Source organism: Magallana gigas, chromosome 6, assembly GCF_963853765.1.
Source record: "Magallana gigas chromosome 6, xbMagGiga1.1, whole genome shotgun sequence".
NCBI lineage: Eukaryota > Metazoa > Mollusca > Bivalvia > Ostreida > Ostreidae > Magallana > Magallana gigas.
Window position 1 is genome coordinate 51,055,183 of NC_088858.1, and position 22,284 is coordinate 51,077,466.

The 22,284-nt window shown below is 36.0% G+C and overlaps 2 protein-coding genes across 2 annotated transcripts; both read left to right on the forward strand.

Moving 5' to 3' along the window:
- The first annotated feature begins 1,675 nt into the window (after positions 1–1,675).
- Positions 1,676–8,132, forward strand: LOC105321537 (organic cation transporter protein). Its single transcript, XM_066088540.1, has 10 exons — positions 1,676–2,132; positions 3,699–3,907; positions 4,158–4,388; positions 4,494–4,696; positions 4,956–5,291; positions 5,443–5,577; positions 5,768–5,853; positions 6,227–6,347; positions 6,572–6,644; positions 7,085–8,132. Exons 1-10 carry the CDS (start codon positions 1,997–1,999, stop codon positions 7,253–7,255), a joined length of 1,701 nt encoding a protein of 566 aa, XP_065944612.1. The 5' UTR covers positions 1,676–1,996; the 3' UTR covers positions 7,256–8,132.
- A 486-nt stretch (positions 8,133–8,618) lies between these two features.
- On the forward strand, positions 8,619–17,560 carry LOC105321575 (organic cation transporter protein). The gene is made up of 10 exons (XM_011419913.4): positions 8,619–8,804; positions 8,927–9,138; positions 9,211–9,441; positions 9,623–9,825; positions 10,346–10,711; positions 10,785–10,919; positions 11,016–11,101; positions 13,260–13,380; positions 14,039–14,111; positions 16,365–17,560. The coding sequence occupies exons 1-10, from the start codon at positions 8,669–8,671 to the stop codon at positions 16,578–16,580; spliced, it is 1,779 nt and encodes a 592-aa protein (XP_011418215.4). The 5' UTR covers positions 8,619–8,668; the 3' UTR covers positions 16,581–17,560.
- Positions 17,561–22,284: the final 4,724 nt, after the last annotated feature.

Genomic DNA, 22,284 nt, shown 5'->3' on the forward strand with positions numbered 1-22,284 from the left:
TGTCACCTCAATGTGTACCAGTATTGTAATTGGTCACCTCAATGTGTACTAGTATTTCAATTGGTCACCTCAATGTATATCAGTATTGTAATTGATCAACTCAATGTGTATCAGTATTGTAATTGGTAACCTCAATGTGTACCAGTATTGTAATTGGTCACCTCAATGTGTACCAGTATTGTAATTGGTCATCTCAATGTGTACTAGTATTTCAATTGGTCACCTCAATGTATATGAGTATTGTAATTGGTCACCTCAATGTGTACCAGTATTGTAATTGGTCACCTCAATGTGTACCAGTATTGTAATTGGTGACCTCAATGTGTACTAGTATTTCAATTGGTCACCTCAATGTGTACCAGTATTGTAATTGATCACCACAATGTGTACCAGTATTGTAATTGATCACCTCAATGTGTACCAGTATTGTAATTGGTCACCTCAATGTGTACTAGTATTTCAATTGGTCACCTCAATGTGTATCAGTATTGTAATTGGTCACCCTAATGTGTACCAGTATTGTAATTGGTCACCTCAATGTGTATCAGTATTGTAACTGGTAACCTCAATGTGTACCAGTATTGTAATTGATCACTTCAGTGTGTACCAGTATTGTAATTGGTCACCTCAATGTGTACTAGTATTTCAATTGGTCACCTCAATGTATATCAGTATTGTAATTGGTGACCTCAATGTGTACCAGTTTTGTAATTGGTGACCTCAATGTGTACTAGTATTTCAATTGGTCACCTCCATGTGTACCAGTATTTCAATTGGTCACCTCAATGTGTACCAGTAATGTAATTGGTCACCTCAATGTGTATCAGTATTGTAATTGGCCACCTCAATGTGTATCAGTAATGTAATTGATCACCTCAATGTGTACCAGTATTATAATTGGTCACCTCAATGTGTATCAGTAATTTAATTGGTCACCTCAATGTGTACCAGTATTGTTATTGGTCACCTCAATGTGTACCAGTATTGTAATTGGTCAACTCAATGTGTATCAGTATTGTAATTGGTCACCTCAGTGTTTGCCAGTATTTCAATTGGTTACCTCAATGTGTATCAGTACTGTAATTGGTCACCTCAGTGTGTGCCAGTATTTCAATTGGTCACCTCAGTGTGTGCCAGTATTTCAATTGGTCACCTCGATGTGTATCAGTATTGTAATTGGTCACCTCAGTGTGTGCCAGTATTTTAATTGGTCACCTTAATGTGTATCAGTTTTGTAATTGGTCACCTCAATGTGTATCAGTAATACGATGGGTCACCTCAGTGTGTGCCAGTATTTCAATTGGTCAACTCAATGTGTATCAGTATTGTGATTGATCACCTCAATGTGTATCAGTAATGTAATTGGTCACCTCAGTGTGTGCCAGTATTTTAATTGGTCACCTCAATGTGTACTAGTAATGTAATTGGTCACCTCAATGTGTATCAGTAATGTAATTGGTCACCTAAATGTGTACCAGTACTTCAATTGGTCACCTCAATGTATGCTAGTAATGTAATTGGTCACCTTAATGTGTACCAGTAATGTAATTGGTCACCTAAATGTGTACCAGTATTTCAATTGGTCACCTCCATGTGTACCAGTATTGTTATTGGTCACCTTAATGTGTGCCAGTATTTCAATTGGTCACCTCAATGTGTACCAGTATTTCAATTGGTCACCTCAATGTGTACCAGTACTTCAATTGGTCACCTCAATGCGTACCAGTATTGTAATTGGTCAACTCACTGTGTGAAATCGAACACTTTCGTGCATGTAACATGTGTAGAAAGTCCAAATGTATTTGCTCAGGGTGGCTTGCAGACGTGCGATTCGTCTCATCAACAGTATAAATATATCCATCAGTTGGGATTTGAAAATGGAATTTTATTTTTGCTTCACAGACGAACTACTTTTTAGGCTGTTAACCTATTACGAACCGACCGAATTTGATGCCCCAGAGTTCCTGCGATAAGATTAAATAAAGTAACGGCTTCAATGGACCCCTGCGCTAATGTGGACCGGATATGGCGGAGACTAGGCAGGTTTGGTCGCTATCAGGTCGTCCAGCTACTGATCACCTTGGTAACGATCTGGTCGGCGGCCTTTAGCCTGATGAGTTCCGTGTTTACAGGTAAGTCTCCTTATTCTACCTACAGTCTGACCTTATCTATTTTGAGAGAACTAACAGTAACGTGTCGAGATATCCTGCCCCAGGTCATCCCCCCCCCCCACACACACACGCACATGCGTTTCATACAGGAGATCTTTTAACTATACACAATCATGTGTATAGTTAATTGACCTCTTGTATGAAACAAGAGCATGTGCCCCCCCCACCCCCCCCCCCCTTAAAGAATGAATATATTCCTCACCCACACCGTCAGAATCCTTGGTCTGCTTAATTACGAATGACCATTTTCAATAATATATAACACAAAAACACAAATATATTAAAGTACTATTCCCTGCTTTTAAAAAACTTGCACCAGCTAGTATAGCTATTATCTTTGTTATAAATATATATACACACACACCTAGTTTAGTTTCCGACCAGTACACTGTTGTGTATATGAAATGCTTGCTACACATAAACACATCTAAATAATTTCACTTCACAAACTCGTCAGACTTCTTGCACCAAATACATACATTTATTCAGTAAACGTATCTACCGCAAAATTAACAAACAATGTGTACACCAGGTCATTCACATCAATGAAGTTAGCTTGAATACGCGAATCTCTAAATAGAGAATGCAAATTAATGCAATAAGAAGACCAGTCATTCTTAGAATTGCCACTCCATTACTCTGGTCACGTTGTTAAGATAAATTTGCCAGATTGTTTTAATAATTTGCTTTTCCAGAAGAACATCATATAAGATGCTTTTCTTGCATTTTCAAATCTAGGTCAGATTCTTTGCATGGGGGAGGACGAAATCACAGTTTTGTTAAATCTTATCAAAGCAGTACTTTATTCTAGCAATGAATAATCATTTATAGTACAATAAATGTATTTAGTGCAATAAGTGCATGTATTTCCGTTTTCTTTCTTTTTACACATACATACATCTTTGACCTGCTCTTGATTTTTCTATATTAGCGGTTGTATTTCCGCTGTATTAAGTACCATCGAGAACAACAACTGAAGTAATTCTTTATTTTACCGCGTTAAAAATACTCATATTATAGAGATGTCGTTTTCAATCTCAAGTATTATAATTATTTGGATTAGTCTTCATGATATGCAACGCACACATAGCGGATCTAAAAATCTTATTGGGGGGGGGGGGGGGTCGAGGCCTATTTTGGTAATTATTTTGAAAATATAATACATTTTAATTTTTAAGGTGGGATTCGGACCTCGCCCTTGTTCCGCACATGCACCGTGATCAAAACTTTTATTCTATAAACTTTTCATGTTCAAGAAAGTTAACTGCTTAATATTGTACACGAAATTAATATTGAAATGTGTCTTTTCCTTAATTAACAATAATTTTTTTTTAAAAACTTTGCCGGAAAAACTTACTTGATTGTAGCTGTGTGTATTAAAGCCGGTAACGGGCGTTATATTATAATTTCTTGAAATTCAGTATTTAACATGAAATTATAATAATTCAAATTGGACCCTTTTAAAGGAGAATGACTGAGATAGAATGTATTGCCCTGTATTTGATCTGTTCTTCCTACACATTTTAGGGCACAAGCCCGTAGTTCAGTGCGCACCAATAGAGAACTCCACTTACCTAAACACCAGTGACGTCACGAGGAACGTGAGGGTGGAATACAAAGAATGCGGTGTTGTAATATACAGAAACGTGACCAATGGCACCACCCTACGACAGGAGATTCCGTGCCCCGCGGGCTACCAGTATGACATACCACGTGACCGGAGTCTGGTCACAGAGGTGCTCACTGTTGCAATCGATCATGGCCATCTCTTTGTTGCAATTAAACGTTCTTTTTTCTTTTTTTCACACCATATATTTTTGTAAAATTTAAACAGTTTTAGTTAAAACTTTTATTTAATATATAATAACGCGTGTAATTTAATTTATACAGTTGGATATACACGAGGTTTTATCTTGATACAGTTTATAATATTAATGATACACAGTTTATTATGATATCAACTCCCTTTTGTGACTCCCCCTTTAGTTTGACCTGGTGTGTGATGACGGGAGTCTGGCCGAGGTCTCACAGATGCTGACCATGGCCGGTATGGGCCTCGGGGCGGTGCTCTCCTCTGTCATATCAGACAGGTACGGTAGGAAGGTGGTACAGGTGGGAGCCCATATCGGCATTTTCCTAGCCGGACTCGGTGTTGCGTTTGCTCCCAACTACACGGTTCTGATTATTCTAAGGTTCATTTCTGGAGCACTGCAGCAGGTGAGGTGCAAAACTTATGGAAACCATGAATAACGATGACTTTTTTTAATAAAATGCACGGAGTTCAAATTTTTTATCAATAATTTATGCAATACTATCACCCAGGCTCTAGCTGTGGTGGGGGCCGTTATAGCAATGGAGTGGGTCCCCGAGGAGAGTCGCTTTATATGTGAGGTGCTCGGTCTCCTTTTCTGGACAACAGGAGTGGTCCTTGTGACCCCGATAGCTTACCTGATGCGAGACAACACGTGGCGGGAGTTCCAGATCGCTCTGACCCTCTGTTCCTCCTACAGCCTGATCCAGTATTGGTACGCAACTAAATCGCCATCATTTTATCTTTGCTAGGCTTTTTTTATGTAACATCCTTATCAATGCATGCGTGTTTAGCTAATTTTTTTTTTACAATTCTACGTTGCTTGCAAAATTGGTCTTTACGTAAACAAAGCTAGTAACATACGCATATTTTGTCTGTTTATAGAGGGGGTTGTATTTTGTTTTAAGGTCTCTGAGATTTTTTCTGTAGAGAAGGGTCTATAATATTTCAGTAATTTTGTGTCCAATTGCCAGGATTCAGGATGAATCGGTCAGATGGTTACTGATGAACGGGAAAACAAAGGAAGCAGAACAAATACTGCGAAGGGCAGCTAAGTGGAACAAAGTCAACTTTGATGACGTCATATCAACTGATGCAGTACATGCCAACAGTCTTGATACGATTTCTCGTGAATTAGAAGGAACAGAAATGTCAAAAGAGCACATACAGGAAGTGGGTCATGTAGAGAATTCTGGGAGTGTTAAGTCTCACAGAGATGACAACGGTTTTACTGTAGAACGGTACTCCGTGATCTCAATATTCAGAAATAAATATATCCTCAAGAATTCTGTGATCATGTGGTTTACATGGTACGCATACACCATCCTAAATTTTGAATGTCCTATGTTTTTTTAAAGTGTACATTATATGGACTAAATAGTATATAGACTAGATAGTATGCATGCTCAAACTCACCTTCTGTATCCTATTTTGACTAGTTTTCATTGGTCACTATTTTAGGCTGACTGACAGTTTGACCTATTTTGGTCTGACACTGACAGCGACAACTTTGGCCGGGAATCGATTCTTGAACTATTTTTTATCGGGAGCTGTGGAGTATGTTGCATGTTTTCTAGAGTATAACATGATGAAAAGGTAACAAGCTAAATCAGGACTTTTAAATTGTTTAAACCGAACTTTCTTACATCATTTCTTTTTATTACTATTCTTTACTATCAGTAAATAAAAAAAACAGTATACGATTCAATTTCCTAAAATTGTAACATGGAAGTTTTGTTTTAACCTGTTTTTTGCCAAATGTGTGTACTGAAAACCTGTAACATAGAATTGGTCGGAGGTCTATCACCATTATTTTCCACGCCACCTCTGCTATAGCCCTGCTGATTGCAACCCTGGTCCATTCTTTTGGAGGTAAAAATTATGTCCAGTTTTTAACTACTGGTATGACTTAATCCTATCTTGGTGATGGAATCCACTGTCTGACGTCTGACAATACTAAATTCACCTCTCTCTCTCTCTCTCTCTCTCTCTCTCTCTCTCTCTCTCTCTCTCTCTCTCTCTCTCTCTCTGAAACCTGACCTTTATTTATTTTACAACGAATAATAAACAAGTTCTACAACTTATATTAATATCTTTCGTTGGCACGGGTGTCAGCGCGAGGGGGTCATTGGTGTGGGAAGAAGCCGGAGTACCCGGAGAGAACCCATCTCTCTTTCTCTATGTAAAGGCTCACTCCAATTTTTAATAAATTCCTGTGATAAAAGATCAGTTTTCTTTGTTACAGGGGTGGAATCCTCAATGACAACGACATCATTAGTTTTCACCTTGATTGGTAAAATGGCCATCACCGGCTCTTTTAGCACGATATTTCTCTTTACACCAGAACTTTATCCTACCAATCTAAGGCAAGTAGATACAATCCACCCATTTTTTTATGGAGGTGGTTTCATTTTCCCTCGAGTTATATACAAGTTAAGGCAACCTTTTTTTTTTTTTAAATCTGTAAATAATTTTACCTTGAATTGAAGATCCTTAGATAAATAAATGTTGTTATCTATCATTAATATGTTATTTTAGATAAATTTCGCGTTCAGTTTTATCAATTTGCGTTTACTGTTGATTGTTCCAGGAATGTTGGAATTGGGATGTCGTCTGCTTTCGCTCGTCTTGGTGGCATGTTGTCCCCTTTTGCTGGAACCTTGGTGCGACCTTAAGCAATCTCTCGAAAAAGATATAGCATGCAGATACATTTGATATATTTCTTCAGATCGATTATTTGTTTCAACAAACATATATGTAAAAGACATTAATTAAAAGTCACCCTCAATGATATTCACATTTTAACGTAACAGTAAGATTATATTTTTACTGTATGGAAATATCTCCAAGGTTCAGTTTGTTACATATTTTTACCTTGAACTGAATTATAAGATAGACTAAGATTGATAGTATTTAACACAAGCTATCTTTGATAAAATCTGAATCTTTTGCAATGAATCCAGTTTGTAAAATAAACCTGTCCATATATTGAATTGTTTTATAGATACGTACATTTGAGTATATGTTTTTTTCTACTGGTCTACGCTTTAAATCGATTTGTTGACATGCATAGTTTGTAAATTTTTATTTGCGTATTTGACAGGCCAAGCAGGCGTCGTGGGCTCCTGCTGCTATTTTTACCTGTATGTGCTTCCTCGTCACAGTGGCAGTGACCAATCTACCAGAGACACGTGGGGTCGAACTCCCGTCGACCATTGGCGAACTTGAAGAGTGGCACAAAAAGCAGACAACAAAAAAGAAGACAAACGCCTAATAGATATTTCTTCCAGTGAAATCATGAAACTTGGAAACCCTGTACTTTTTTCGCTCATTGTTCACAGCTTATTGAAGATGATACATAGAAATCGTAAACTATAGTTTATGAACCTTACTTATTATTGCTTTTCTCTGAAAAAAGTTCATGTTACATGCAAACAAATACTGTATACAGGGTTATTTTCGCCCCGTGTTATTTTCGCCCATCTACACTTGCAAACAGTTTCGCCTAGTTTTGAATTCACACAGACACGCATGTGTACTAAAGAGATAACTTGGAACATTGGAATTCGCCCCCTCTTAAATTAGCCTGCTGACAACGATGGCGAAAGGGGCGAAAATAAAACGGGGGCGAATATTTCCCTGTATACAGTATCTATATAAATACTTAATATAAACTAGATTATTCCTGGATTCTTTATCTCGGAGTTCAGTGCTTATGATTTTCAAGTGCTTAACTGATGGGACAAATTTAAAAACTCGCTACCATTGATTTCATATAAAATCAAATAAAGCATGGCTTTGTTAATACAGAATCGGTAATGAAACTGAATTAATTCTCCTCTCTGATGTGTTTCCTGAAATGGTCAGTTACGGACTCAAATTGTCAAACTCTCAATTTGTCAGAGGTCTACCAATTTAATAAAGTTTAAGAGGCTGTCCCTCTAATTACAAAGAATGAAAATCACGCAGCATTCCTTTGCTTTAATACGAAATACTTTAAAGATATTTTAATTTCTTAGAATATAATTAGTACATTGTGTACCAGATATATGAATCTGAAAACGGTAATCAAATAAATCTTTCAAATACTCTAAATACAGATATCTCAAAGCATATAGAAAATTATAAAGCGTGATGCATTCCCCGGTAGGACATTTTCCCCGAATAACAATACATATCGTGACTTATAGGGCAGGCACGTAGCATCGTTTTTGAAAGTGGGGGGGGCCAGATTCATCCAAAAAATCTTGACAAGCAAAAAAAAAAAAAAAAAAAAAAGGCAAATAACACTTTCCCAAAATCTTCTAAATCCTAATCCGGGGGGGAGGGGGGGGGGGGGGGGTGGCGCAATATATAACTTCAATTTCAATCCTAATTTCCTTAATTACATATCAATTTTTTACATCCCCCCCCCAAAAAAGTGGGGGGGCCAACTCCATGGTAATTCAATTTTTTATATGTAAATTTTAAAAAATTCGTTGCTGCGAGAAAAAGTGGGGGGCCAGGCCCCCCCTAGCCCCCCCTGATGCTACGTGCCTGTAGGGGATACTTTTATCTTAAAATTTAGTTTAAGTGATCGTCTATGGCTAATCTGAAGATCATCGTATGCAAGTACACGCACAAACTGTGAACCTTCGTAAAACGTAGTTACTACAGTAGTTGTTTGGGCGAATAGAGAGGTACAACTATGGACCCGTACACTAATGTCGACGAGATCTGGATTGCTCTGGGAAAGTTTGGAAAGTTCCAGATCACTCAACTGCTCGTTTCGTGGATAGCAATCTTATCCTTGTGCTTCCAGCTACTGAACGTGGTTTTTATTGGTAAGACATTTATCAACAAAAATACCTTAACATTCTACTTTTTAATATAAAAAAAATCAATTAAATCAAATCAGTTATGGATAAAAAACAACCATGAAACCTTTCAATATTTTTGTTCTCAGGATACAGACCGACCTTTCAATGTGCACCAATAGAGAACCTCACTCTTCTGTCGGCACAGTTTCCTGGTGACGCCGACATTTTTGTGACCTACGACAAGTGTAGCGTGAACATTTACAGGAACAACACGAACGGATCCGTGCTGCTAGAGGAGCGAGACTGTCCGAATGGATACTCCTACTCCACTCCGAAAGACGCGACTTTCGTTACTGAGGTAGACCAATTTATCGGTTAATATTTCTTAACGCTGTTCCAGAATGATCTGATTGGTCCGTTTCTATTGTAGCTTGACCTTGTCTGTGACAATGCAGCGCTGGCAGAGCTCACGCAGACAATGACGATGGTGGGACAAGGTTTGGGCGCCATGCTTGCGTCTTCCATGGCGGACAGATTCGGTCGGAAGACCATCCACCTGAGCTCCCACATCGCCCTCTATCTGGTTGGCTTTGGTGTGGCCTTTGCTCCAAATTACACCGTGCTGATCATTTTAAGGTTTATCACAGGAGCTATCCAACAGGTAAAAAAACACCCATAAATACTAAGTATTTAATGATTCTTTTAACTCAATAAGTTCCTATATTTAAAAAAAGGAATAAAAAAACCCCCCAAAAACCCAACAACAATAACACCTATCTCTTTTAACAAGAACTTTTTAAAAGACAACTAATCTGCTTGTGCATGCGCATTTTCTTTGTCAGGGAGTCGCCATGTCCGGTGCAGTTATAGCGTTGGAATGGGTCCCGACCAACAGCCGGTACCTGGTGGAGATCTCCTCCCTGCTGTTCTGGTCCACCGGTGTGTGTGCTATCTCTTTGTTTGGTTACCTGATGCAGAGCTACTCCTGGAGATACTTACAGCTGGCCTTTACTCTTTATTCCTCATTCTCTCTCATTCAGTACTGGTAAGTGGACGGGGTAACGAGAGATTTTGTATCATCATGTTTGGGGTAATGAGGGATTTTGTATCATCATGACTGGCTGGCAATGGTTTAACCTCTTTGTCAGATGCAATTTCACGTCTCAAATTCAATGATCCACCAAAATTTTCAAAGAAAGTTACATGTAGACGAGTTTGAACTAAAGAAACGAAAACATGATGCAAAAATATTATGATATACGGGGTTGAATTGTTTGTAGGCTTTTGAAAGCGCTTGAATTTTTTTTTAATTTCAAATTTATGTTTTAACTAAGTGGCTAAAACGTAGACGGCAGAGATGCATGGCCGATTGTTGACATTATCATTTAGACTTTTATGGCTAAGTTTATTTTTGTATTAATTTAGTTTGATTGATAAAACTGACAAGAAAACATTTGATAACCTTATTAGTTGAACTATTTTATCGTCGTTAAAATCTATTGATACGAAATTTGCAAAGACTACTTAATTTTGGTTAATTCTGGATTAATTTTGTCTCTACTAAGGGTGCAAGAAGAATCTGTTCGGTGGCTCCTCATGAATGGCCGGGTCAAGGAGGCCGAGAGGATAGTGAGGAAGGCCGCGCGGTGGAACAATGTCAGCTATGAGGAGGTCATAGCCAAAGCATCGCTAAAAGCCGCGGAAACAAAGACATTGCTGTATAATGGCGCCGACAAAATGGCGGACACCTGGGGGAGGGATCAAAGGGAGACGGGCGAGGTCATGGAATTGAATGGCATTCCTGTGACCCCCGAGACCCAAACTGTCCAAGAAAAAGAAAGCAAAGATTACAGCGTAGAACGCTACAGTATAATCACAGTACTGAGGACCAGACGTCTGTGTGTGAACTCAATGATCATTTGGTTCTCATGGTAAGATTTATCTCGATATTTATCCGGATGGTTTCAGATAGGATATTTGTTAAGACATTTTAATTGTTTTCAGGATCACGATCAACTTGACCTATTATGCTTTAACCTTGACCTCGACATCCTTGGCTGGGAACATGTACATGAACTTTTTCCTGAACGGGACGATGGAGTACGTAGCGTGTTTTGTTGAGATGTTCCTGTTACAACGGTAAATATGACGCATACAGGTAACGTACACATGATAAGCAGGTATGAGGTGGAATTGTAGGGATGTAATATTAATGTATTGACGACTTATTTACAGCATGGGTCGGCGTCCGGCGGTTGCCATACTTCACCTGGTTACCGGGGTGGCCTTGGCGGCCGCTACTCTACTCAACCATTTTGCAGGTTGGAAACAATGCTTTTTCATCCGGTCTTTATTTGTTTAAAACTCATATCGTAGTACCTTGTTATTTTCTTCAACAACAAATAATTAGGCATTTACATGCATAACGAGTAAATTTTCATCCGGTTTTTAGCTCACCTGAGCCAAAGGCTCAAGTGAGCTTTTCTGATCACAATTTGTCCGTTGTCTGTCGTTGTCGTCGTCGTAGTCGTCGTCGTCATTGTTGTCGTCGTCGTAGTTGTTGTCGTCGTCGTCGTTGTAAACTTTTCACATTTTCATCTTCTTATCAAGAACCACTGGGCATATTTCAACCAAATTTGGCACAAAGCACCACTAGGTAAAGGGAATTCAAGTTTATTCAAATGAAGGGCCACGCCCTCTTTAAAGGGGAGATAATTGACAATTATTGAAAATTTATTGGTATTTTTCAAAAATCTTCTTCTCAAAAACTGTTCAGCCTGAAAAGTTTAAACTTGTGTGGAGGCATCCTCAGGTAGTGTAGATTCAAGTTTGTTCAAATCATGGTCCCCGGGGGTAGGGAGGGGCCATAATTGGGGGATCAAGTTTTACATAGGAATATATAGAGAAAATCTTTAAAAATCTTCTTCTCAAAAACTGTTAGGAAAGAAAAGCTCAAATTAAAATTGGAGCATCCTCAGATAGTGTAGATTCAAGTTTGTTCAAATCATGGTCCCCGGGGGTAGGGTGGGGCCACAATTGAGGGATCAAGTTTTACATAGGAATATATAGAGAAAATCTTTAAAAATCTTCTTCTCAAAAAGTATTAGGCCAGGAAAGCTCAAATTTAATTGGAAGCATCTTCAGGTAGTGTAGATTCAAGTTTGTTCAAACCATAGTCCCTGGGGGTAGGGTGGGGCCACAAGGGGGGATCAAGTTTTACATAGGAATATATAGAGAAAATCTTTTAAAATCTTCTTCTAAAAAACTATTAGGCCAGGAAAGCTCAAATTAAAATTGGAGCATCCTCAGATAGTGTAGATTCAAGTTTGTTCAAATCATGGTCCCCGGGGGTAGGGTGGGGCCACAATTGAGGGATAAATTTTATACAGGAATATATAGACAAAATCTTTAAAAAAATTCTTTTAAAAACTATTTGGCCAAGAAAGCTCAAATTGGTGTGTAACCATCCTCAGATAATGTAGATTCAAGTTTGTTCAAATCATGGTCCCTGGGGGTAGGGCGGGGCCACAATGGGGGATAAATTTTTATATATAGAGAAAATCTTTAAAAATCTTCTTCTCAAAACTATTAGGCCAGCAAAGCCCAAATTTGAGTGGAAGCATCCCCAGATCATATACATTCAAATTTGTTTAAATAATAGTCCAGGGGTAGAGTGAGGCCACAATGGGGGATGAATTTTTACATAGGAATATATAGAGAAAATCTTTAAAGACCTTCTTTTGAAAGACTATTTGGCCAGAAAAGCTTAAACTTGTATAGAGGCATCCTTGGGTAGTGTAAATTCAAGTTTGCAAAATCACAGTCCCTAGTGGTAGGGCGGGGCCGTGATGGCAGTTTGAATTTTTACATAGGAATAAAAAGAGAAAAACTTAAAAAATATTCTTGGAAAGTTTTCAGTCCAAAACTCAGTACTTAGTGTGAAAGCACAGGTTATGCAGATTTAAGTTTGATGAAACCATGATTCCCTAGAGAAAATTGGGGCCACGAAATGGGGGGTAGGGGTATATAGGATAGAGAAAAATCTTCTTACAGGTACAACAACAAAAGGGGCTAAGTATTTACCCAAAAAAAAGAGGTGGGTAAAAATTTGCAGATTTTCAATTTTTTTTAGCAAGATCTACTGTACTTAGTTGTCAAGATATTTTGATACTGTAATACTAATTTGATCAGAATTAAGGCAATTGTTGCTCAGATGAGCGATGTGGCCCCTGGACCTCTTGTTGTTTGTTAAAGATTCACATTGTAATACCTTGTTGATTTCTTCAACAAATGTAATTAAGCATTTACATAATATCATATAACGATTAAAACAACCTCTTTGGTGGTATGATTTTAAGTCACTTATAATCGTATTGAGGAAGGATGGTAATATGTACATAGAATTGAACAGTATAATAGCTTCTTCCATACTCTTCACTAATACTTGTATAAACATTTAAAGCAATCTTTTTATTTCAGATGGTAACAGTGACATGACGACTGCGTCAGTAGCTTTTTCTTTCACGGGGAAAATGGCGATAACGGCAGCATTCAGCGCTGTGTTTTTGTATACCCCGGAGCTGTACCCCACAAACCTTAGGTGAGCTCTGGACAATCCATGTACTTTTCTTTGATAATTAAGAACGATGACAAAAACATCTCATTTAATATGTGTCTACGTCAATGTTTTGACGAAATGTTATAGAATATTAGTATTCTTGGTCACATGCGCATACAATATTGAAATCAGGAATTTATAGCACCGAGCCACACAATTTATCCGGAAAAGAATAGGAATTATTGACTTAAAATATGAAATAATCTGCATGAGATGATTAAGTTTATCAATATTGGATAAATCACAATTACTAGTAGTTCAAATACTACTGTGGTTTCATCAATATTCGTTGAATACCAATTTTCGTGGATTTCGTTATTAAATTGATCCACGAAATTAAATGTTCATTGAAGTGCAATTTCTATTAACAGCTTGTATTGATAGGGTCATTGGCCACGAATTTACGTTTTCTTGAAACTGTGATTTTCACTTTATCCACGAAAATTGATACCCTTGAATATTAATGAAACCACAGTAGTACTTTTGATCTATCAATTTACAACGGTGAAAATACCTGCATAAGATAATAATACATATCCATTCTATGATTTATTTAACATTTTACATTGACCAGTACCATAAACAGCACTACATATACATGTATCTCACATCTCACCTTAACCCACATTTCTGTTTGTAGAAGTGTCGGTATAGGCTTTGCTTCAGCCATTGCGCGAATTGGTGGAATGCTGGCTCCATTTGCTGGGTTGTTTGTAAGCATTAACAAAAATATTTCTTAGAGTTAGTTTACACCATTATTTAGCCGCCTCTTAAGAGACCAAATAAAAAAAATTTACGGACATGAATGTAGTGTAATTAAACCAGTCAATCTGGCCTAAAAAATTGTCCAACCTCTAAGTAATTGCAACAAAAGGTTTCCTGGTATATGTATCAATTCAATCTATTGACATATTCTATTGATCATATAAAAATGCATCTTAAAATTACAGGTAAACAGCAAACTATAAGTGTTATCAAAACACAATTCACATTTATTGTTTTAGCTCACCTGAGATGAAAGCCGATCAAAATTTGTCCGTTGTGTGTAAACTTTTCACATTTTCATCTTCGTCTTCAGAACCACTGGGCAGATTTCAACCAAACTTTGCACAAGGCATCACTGGGTGTAGAGAATTCAAGTTTGTGCAAATGAAGGGCCACAAGGGGAAATACACTGTAATTTAGAATTATTGAAAATTTATTGGTATTCAAAAATCTTTTTAAAAAAAAACATATGGCCAGAAAAGCCGTAACTTGTATGGAAGCATCGTCAAGTAGTGTTTATTAAAGTTTGTTCTTCATGGTCTCTGAAGGTAGGGTGGGGCCAAAATGGGGGATGAATTTTTAAATAAGAATGTTTAGAGAAAATCTTTAAAAATCTTCTTCTCAAAAACTATTTGGCCAAAAAAGCTTAAACTTGTGTGCAGGCATCCTCTGGAAGTGTAGATTCAAGTTTGTTCAAATCATGGTCCCGGGGGGTAGGGTGGGGCCACAAATAGGGGGGTGGGTCAAGTTTTACATGGAAAAGTATAGAGAAAATCTTCTCAAAAACCATTTGGCCAGAAAAGGTTAAATTTGTGTGAAAGCATCCTCAGACAGCGTAGATTCAAGTTTGTTCAAATCATGGTCCCCGGGGGTAGGGTTGGGTCACAGTGGGGGTGGGTGGGTCAAGCTTTACAATGGAGTATATAGAGAAAATCTTTGAAAATCTTCTTCTAAAAACCTATAAGACCAGAAAAGCTCAAATTTGAGTGGAAGCATCCTCAGATAGTAAAGATTGTTTAAATCATGGTCCCCAGGGGAAGTAACTTGCGTGAAAGCATGAGTTGTATAGATTAAAATTTGATCAAACCATGAGAAAAGTGGGGCCATAAAGTGTGTGTGTGGGGGGGGGGGGGGGGGTCACATGGGTATAGAGAAAAATCTTCTTACAGGTACAACATCAAAAGGGGCTTGATATTTACCTTTAAAATAGGTGGATAAAACTCTTTAGATTTTTCAATTTTTTGAGCAAGATCTACTATACTGATTTGTCAAGATATTTTGATACTGTACTGTAATTCTAATTTGATCAGAGTTAAGGCAACTATTGCTCAGGTGAGCGATGTGTCATCTGGGCCTCTTGTGTAACTAATTGTCATATGTATGGAAAACGGGAATATACCCTAAGATAGTACCGTTATAACAGCAATGATAACAAAGTGTTCCTAGTCAACCATTGTGTTCATTGTAGTAAAAGTCTATACCAATATTTGTAGTCTAAGTTCAACACAAATCAATACAGTCAATTATGTGTAAACGGTTTTCTGTTTAATCTATATATTATATATAATAATCAAAACTCTGTCTAATTTGATGAATGAATTAATGTCCTTTCTTTTTAGAACACAGACATATTTACGCATCTCAAAAAAAAACCCCATTAATAATGATAAAGTGTACTGAAAAAGCATAAAAAATTGATGAATTTAAACTTAATATAAGAATATTTACTCCTGTGAAAAATGTATTTTTTCTTTCCAAAGCATTAAACATCTAAACTGAGATAAAAATAAAAACAGAGAAAAATCTCCCACCAAATACTGGTAAAATAATTAGGATTACAAGAAGGAAAAGTAATCTAATGTAATCGATTACTTCTAAAACTGGATGTAATCAGCTTGTAATCGATTACTATTAAAACCCAAAGTAATTGTAATTTAACCGATTACTTTTGAAAGTAAATGACCCTATCCCTGCTCCCACCCACGAATTGACATTCTCGACAAAACTATGAAAAATCAGTTTTCATACTGAAACTAACAATCGACGCCCCACGAAATGACATCCCCACGAATAATCAAATAATCTACAATCCACGAAAATTGGCCCCACGAAATTAAATGACTCCAGTAAACATGCTTCATGTCATATCATCTCAAATGTAAGATTTTGGTTCTCCATGCCCATTTCTATTTACAATACAGGCGGCGTACGTGCCGTGGGCCCCGGGGACAATTTTCTCCGTGCTGTGTCTCGTTGTGGCGGGCATTGTGTTATATCTACCGGAAACCCGAGGAGTAGAGCTACCGACAAACCTGGCCGCACTCAACTCGTGGTACAAGGAGAACTCCGGGACAGACAGAAACCAGAGAAATAAACGGAATAAAGTGATCACACAGATCAAGTCTGACCACACCTAGTGTGTGGGTAAATGTGACGTCCATTGTCACTGGCATTTTGTTGTTGATTTTTTTAATTTAAAGCTTTTCAGTCATTTAAAATTATGTCAATTTATTTTCATTTCTGTAAATTTTTCGTAGTATAATTCCTTGTTATTGTTTGCCATCACAATTGTTATGAAGGAGTTCATGTACATTTACATAATGATGCTCTCAGAGGGTTTTTTCTTAGAGCGGTTTCCATCACAAAGTTTCGATAAAAATACTGTTTGCTTATTTAAATAACAGATTTAAAACTTGCCTAGAGAGAGCAATGATTTTAGAGAAAAAAGAGCAAACAAATTGTGGAGGATTTGGCTTGAAAAATAATAAGTTAATTATAGCTATTGTTGCTCATTTGAGAGAAGTGGCCTCTTAGCCTCTTGATTTTTTCAAAATAAGATCTTCAAACCGACTTAACACAATGCATACTTACTGAGTAATTGGCTTTCAGGTTTGTTCATATGAAGAGTCAGACCCTCTTACAAGGGCAATTTACACAAAAATTATGAGAACGGGTTCTTTAAAGGAGTATGTTCACGATGTTGTTCAAATTTCATATTTCATTTATTTTTTCAGTTTACATTATGGTTTAGTCATGCGTGTCTAATGATCAACCAAAATTTGAGTGTCATTCGTAGAGTTATACGCAAGATACAAAGTCATAATTCTTTGTTATGTAAACAATGCTCTTGCCATGTTTTTGTTTATATTGGTTCATTTAATCGATAGAGTTGTTTTTCAAGCTCATTTTTAGCCGGGCTTTGCTGAAAGCAGAGTCCTGGCTGTAGGCAGGCAAATCGCCAATGATACTACAAATAGCACAACTTCAAATGTAAACAAAAAACCGAGCAGCGTCAAAGTAAAGGCTTCCGCTATACCAAATAGTTACATAGAGAGCCGCGTTTTGTCAAATCTATTGATTTTTATTTGTTTGCGAATAAATTTAGCGTTGAAATTTTTCCTTTTCTTATTAATTACATGTTTTTAAAAGAAGACTATGCGTTTTGGGCACATATACAATGCACATGAATTTCCATGAACTACTTTTCAAATCATTGGTGTTTGGCTGCACATAGAAGTAATGAAGGGAAGGGAGTTGATTTTTATAACGCTTGTTTCAAATTTAAATGCAACTGTTGATTTTTTTCTACTAGACAGACATATTTTTATTCATAGCCGCTTACAAAACAATTCAGTCGCTCTCTGGCGCATTTCCGACATAAAAAGCATGAGAGAGAGAGAGAGAGAGAGAGAGAGAGAGAGAGAGAGAGAGAGAGAGAGAGAAAGAGAGAGAGAGAGATTGCCAGTTTTTACTACACACTATGCTGCATAATGGCACACCAAAAGAGCTCGGCTTTCAGTTCTAATTCAGTACTTTGATTCTATCTGACAACAAAGGATTGTGAGCTCTGTGTCTCGCTTATAACTCGACAACTGATTACGGTAACCAAAATTGTGATCATGCTTCTGTAAACGAGCAAGAAGTAAGTTGATATATAATGGATACGAGGTAACGGGTTACTTACCAACAACAATAGTCCAAAATAAATGTCACACGAACTGTCGCGAGAATATAAAATCGCGAACGCGGACCTTTTATCCTTATTTCTTATAGATTTCAACTCAGAAAACAATGGCGAGATTAAAAATCCGCGAAGGGTGCTTCTCGCGATTTTACATGAATCAGATAAACCTGTATACCAAATTTCATTCCAATATGTTCATCCTCTGTGAAGAAAATGAGAGGAAACTGCAAATAACTGGATATTTTTTTTACGTCCAAGGGCCATAACTCTGTCGAAAATTGCTCGATCATACCCAATATCGAACTTTATTTAGATATTATCATGATAAACCTGTATACTTAATTTTATTCCAATATGTTCATCCTCTGCGAAGAAAATGAGCGGAAACTGCAAATAACTGGAATTTTTTTTTTACGTCCAAGGGCCATAACTCTGTCGAAAATTGCTCGATCGTACCCAATATCGAACTTAACTTAGATATTATCATGATAAACCTGTATACTAAATTTTATTCCAATATGTTCATCCTTTGCGAAGAAAATGAGCGGAAACTGCAAATAACGAATTTTTCTACGTCCAAGGGCCATAACTCTGTCGAAAATTGCTCGATCGTACTCAATATCGAACGTGACCTAGATTTGATCATTATAAACCTGTGTACCAAATTTCATTTCAATATGTTCATCCTTTGCGAAGAAAATGAACAGAAACTGTTGGTGGACCGACCGGCAGACAGACAGCAGCAAAGCAATATGCCCTCCCTTTTTTGAAGGGGGCATGATAAATTAAAAAAAAAAAAAAGAGCTAAGAGACATAGTCACGATTTGAGGATACTAAGACATTATTAATATTCAACTAAAATTGGAATGTCATTTCATTCCTTTCCAGAAAAGAACAGACAACAGAATTAATTGTCGTGTAAATAGGGTCTGTGTTATGTCTTTGTTTTAAAATAATGCTCAAGTTTATTGATAAAATGGTAAACTTTTGGAAGTTAAATTGAAAAAAAAAATTTTGTTTTCCTGAAGATTAAGTATCATAGAATTTTTATTCATTGAACAAAATATAATGAAAAAAATAATGTTGTACTTAAAAAATTTATGTAATGGAAATGTAAAAGAAAGAAACCAAATTTTAAGTTCTTAAAAGATACCACACACTCTTTTATATTTATATAAAGTTTTTAAAAATTAAAACTTAAAAATATACACATTATTTGGGGTCCCTTGCAGGAATCGCTTACTTTGTGCTCGAATACTTACTTTTAAACTATAACAATACACCGATTTTGTTTATGTGATGAAAATATTTTTTATCATCGTGACTGATAAAAAAATATGAATAGATGAAATATTTATTCTTACGTTTGCTTAATCTAAAGGCAAATCAAACATTTATCAAGTACAAAGATTTTTTTTTGATGACTATTATACGAAATATAATGATATTATGTTATTCATATAGTCCATGTCTCCGTTTACGAGGTTTAAAGGTCACTATAAGCCATAGTAAAATGCAGTTTTAAAAGTTAACAACTCTGAAAGTCGGCGATTTTTTTTAAAGTTCAGTATGCACGAATTACATTATTCATATATCTGTGTTTTAAAGGGAAATGGACACGATTTAAGAATTTATATTTTATGTACAAAATGGTTTACTTATGCATTTTGCATTTTCGACCAAAGTTGGAATGCTAAAAGTCATGTTAAAAGAGAGATACAGAGGTAAGAATTCATTTTTATGAAAATAGCTTTCGTCTTATTTGTTAACAAATAATATACAGTATTGAATTATTATTTTTTTGACAAAATTACTCGTGGTAATGAAGAAAAACTAATTAAATGTGTTCATCAATAATCTTATCAACGAAAAAAAGCAACATTTTATTGAAACAATCCAATGTTTACACATAATTTTGTTCTTGTTCTATAAAATATGTATAGATTCAAACTGACAAATTTTATTTTCAAAATTAAAGTCGTATTGTGGTTCAATGATTAATGATATTTTGATGATGTTTTGAATTTCAAAACAAAAGGATATTGATCTAAGTAAACTTATAAAAAGAAGAAACGCAAGAGCCTTATTAATCACCTGCGCTGCAATGGCAATTAGGAGCTTAAAAACGTCAAACACAAAACAAAAAGCACTAGTTTGTACGTTAAAACATCGGTATAATTGTGATTCTTCATCCTCACATCTATAAAACGAAAATACCACAGTGACCTATGTTCTGTTGATTAAAATACAAAAATCTATAACGATAAAAGAAAATTAATTTTAAATGTAAATTACTATGTACAGCTGGTAAAGAGGAACAAAAATATAAAGTTTAATGTTCTTATTCAAAATACAGAATGGATATAATGTTACAAAACATTTTCTAGGTTTTTTTGTGTTACAACTAGAAGTATAAGAACCAGAGGTTTAAAACATAAAATAATGTGCAACTAAAGACTTTGCTGCAATACCTACGATATCATGTTTCTTTTTACAAGTTGAAATAATTCTCAATTGGTATTTAAAGAATTTATACTAGAAAAGGAAGACGTCAATTTAAAAAACCTATTTTTAAATTTTTTTTTACAAGAACTGCCAATCGAAAAATTCATTTTTACCCTTTTAATAATAGGAAGGTTATTGGTCATCTTGAAAACTTCTCGATTCCATTTTTGCAAGAACTGCCAATCGAAAAATTCATTTTCCCCCTTTAATAGTAGGAAGGTTATTGCTCATCTTTAAAACTTCTCGAAATTTTTTTTACACAGAGGCGTTATTATGGTCATTTGGGACACTTTGTAAAGTTGACAGGGTATGATGGTCTCCCGCTTGCACATTTGGTTCTCGTTAGGGACTCTGGCTCCCTCCCATATTAATAAGCTCTTAAAATTCGTGAAACGATTTATATAACTGTAATATAAGTTGTAGAACTTGTTTATCAATCGTTGTTGAAAAATGAAGTTCAGAAAATTAAAGTTACAACATAAAGTTAAATTTTCTGAAGCTGGGTGACTTAGCGAGTGACATCATTGAATACTGTGTATTAAAATTTTGTTTTGAACATAAAAAGGATAAACACAAATTCATTTTAAAACATCTCGTTAATTTCACTGCATAATAAGAAGTGCAGTGAATCTTTGTCTTAAATATTTTGACACATTAAAAGTATTAGTAAAACATTTCGATTCAAACTGCTGTATTTGACCAACCATATTGTATATACATAAACTGCTCAAACAGTAATTCTAAGATTCAGACCAAGTCCATTCATCAAACAATAACATTTTGAAAAACCTTCATCTTTCCATATTAAAAAAATATTTGAATTCAAACGAACTGTTGATAGTCCTGTTCTGTAACTTTGTTTGTAAGGTGCTTCCCTCGCCTTATAAACTGTTCATGCGATGAGCATGTTCTTACGTATCGAATAAACTGAGAAACAAAAATTACCAGGTGATGAAGGTTTATTGCTACATAAGAAAAGAAAAGTCATCGCGTTTATCAAAAAGTTTTGCTTTTAGGTTACCATCAATGCCCATTTCGAGTAAAATATCCAAATATGTAACAGGTGACGCAGTGTTATCTTTTATTTCAAGTTCACTGGGATATATCAAGTCGACGTAGGTATGGAAATAACAATTGTTATAGTCTGTCCCAAATTATTGCTTCCATCACTTTTTGATTATTTTTAACAAAAATACCCATACCTGTGAAAAAAGAAGTACAGTTTTTTGGATGTGTATTGAAACCTGAAGCGGTAGAGAGGGCGTTTTTTAAACAGATAATCTGGACATTTTCGAATATCAAGCAAAAAGTGGTGGAAGCAAAAACTCGGGACAAAGTATAATTAATGATGAGTTGATGATGAGTTGAAGGCCACAGCGAGTGATCTTTTTCATGTACAAGTTTTTGAATAAATTCTGCTTCATATGCATACAAAAATAGGTCTGCTAACAATGGGACACACTTGAAACCCATGGGTATTCCAACAAATTGTTTGAAAGTAAATTATAACTGTCTATCTATTTAAAATTCAAACTCTTAACATTAATTATTATCATTTCATTGCACCACAATACGTATTTACTTTAAATATTCAGTTTGTCAGTTGAATTAATTAATTTCATGTTTTAAAGAACAACAATAAAGTCTTGAGA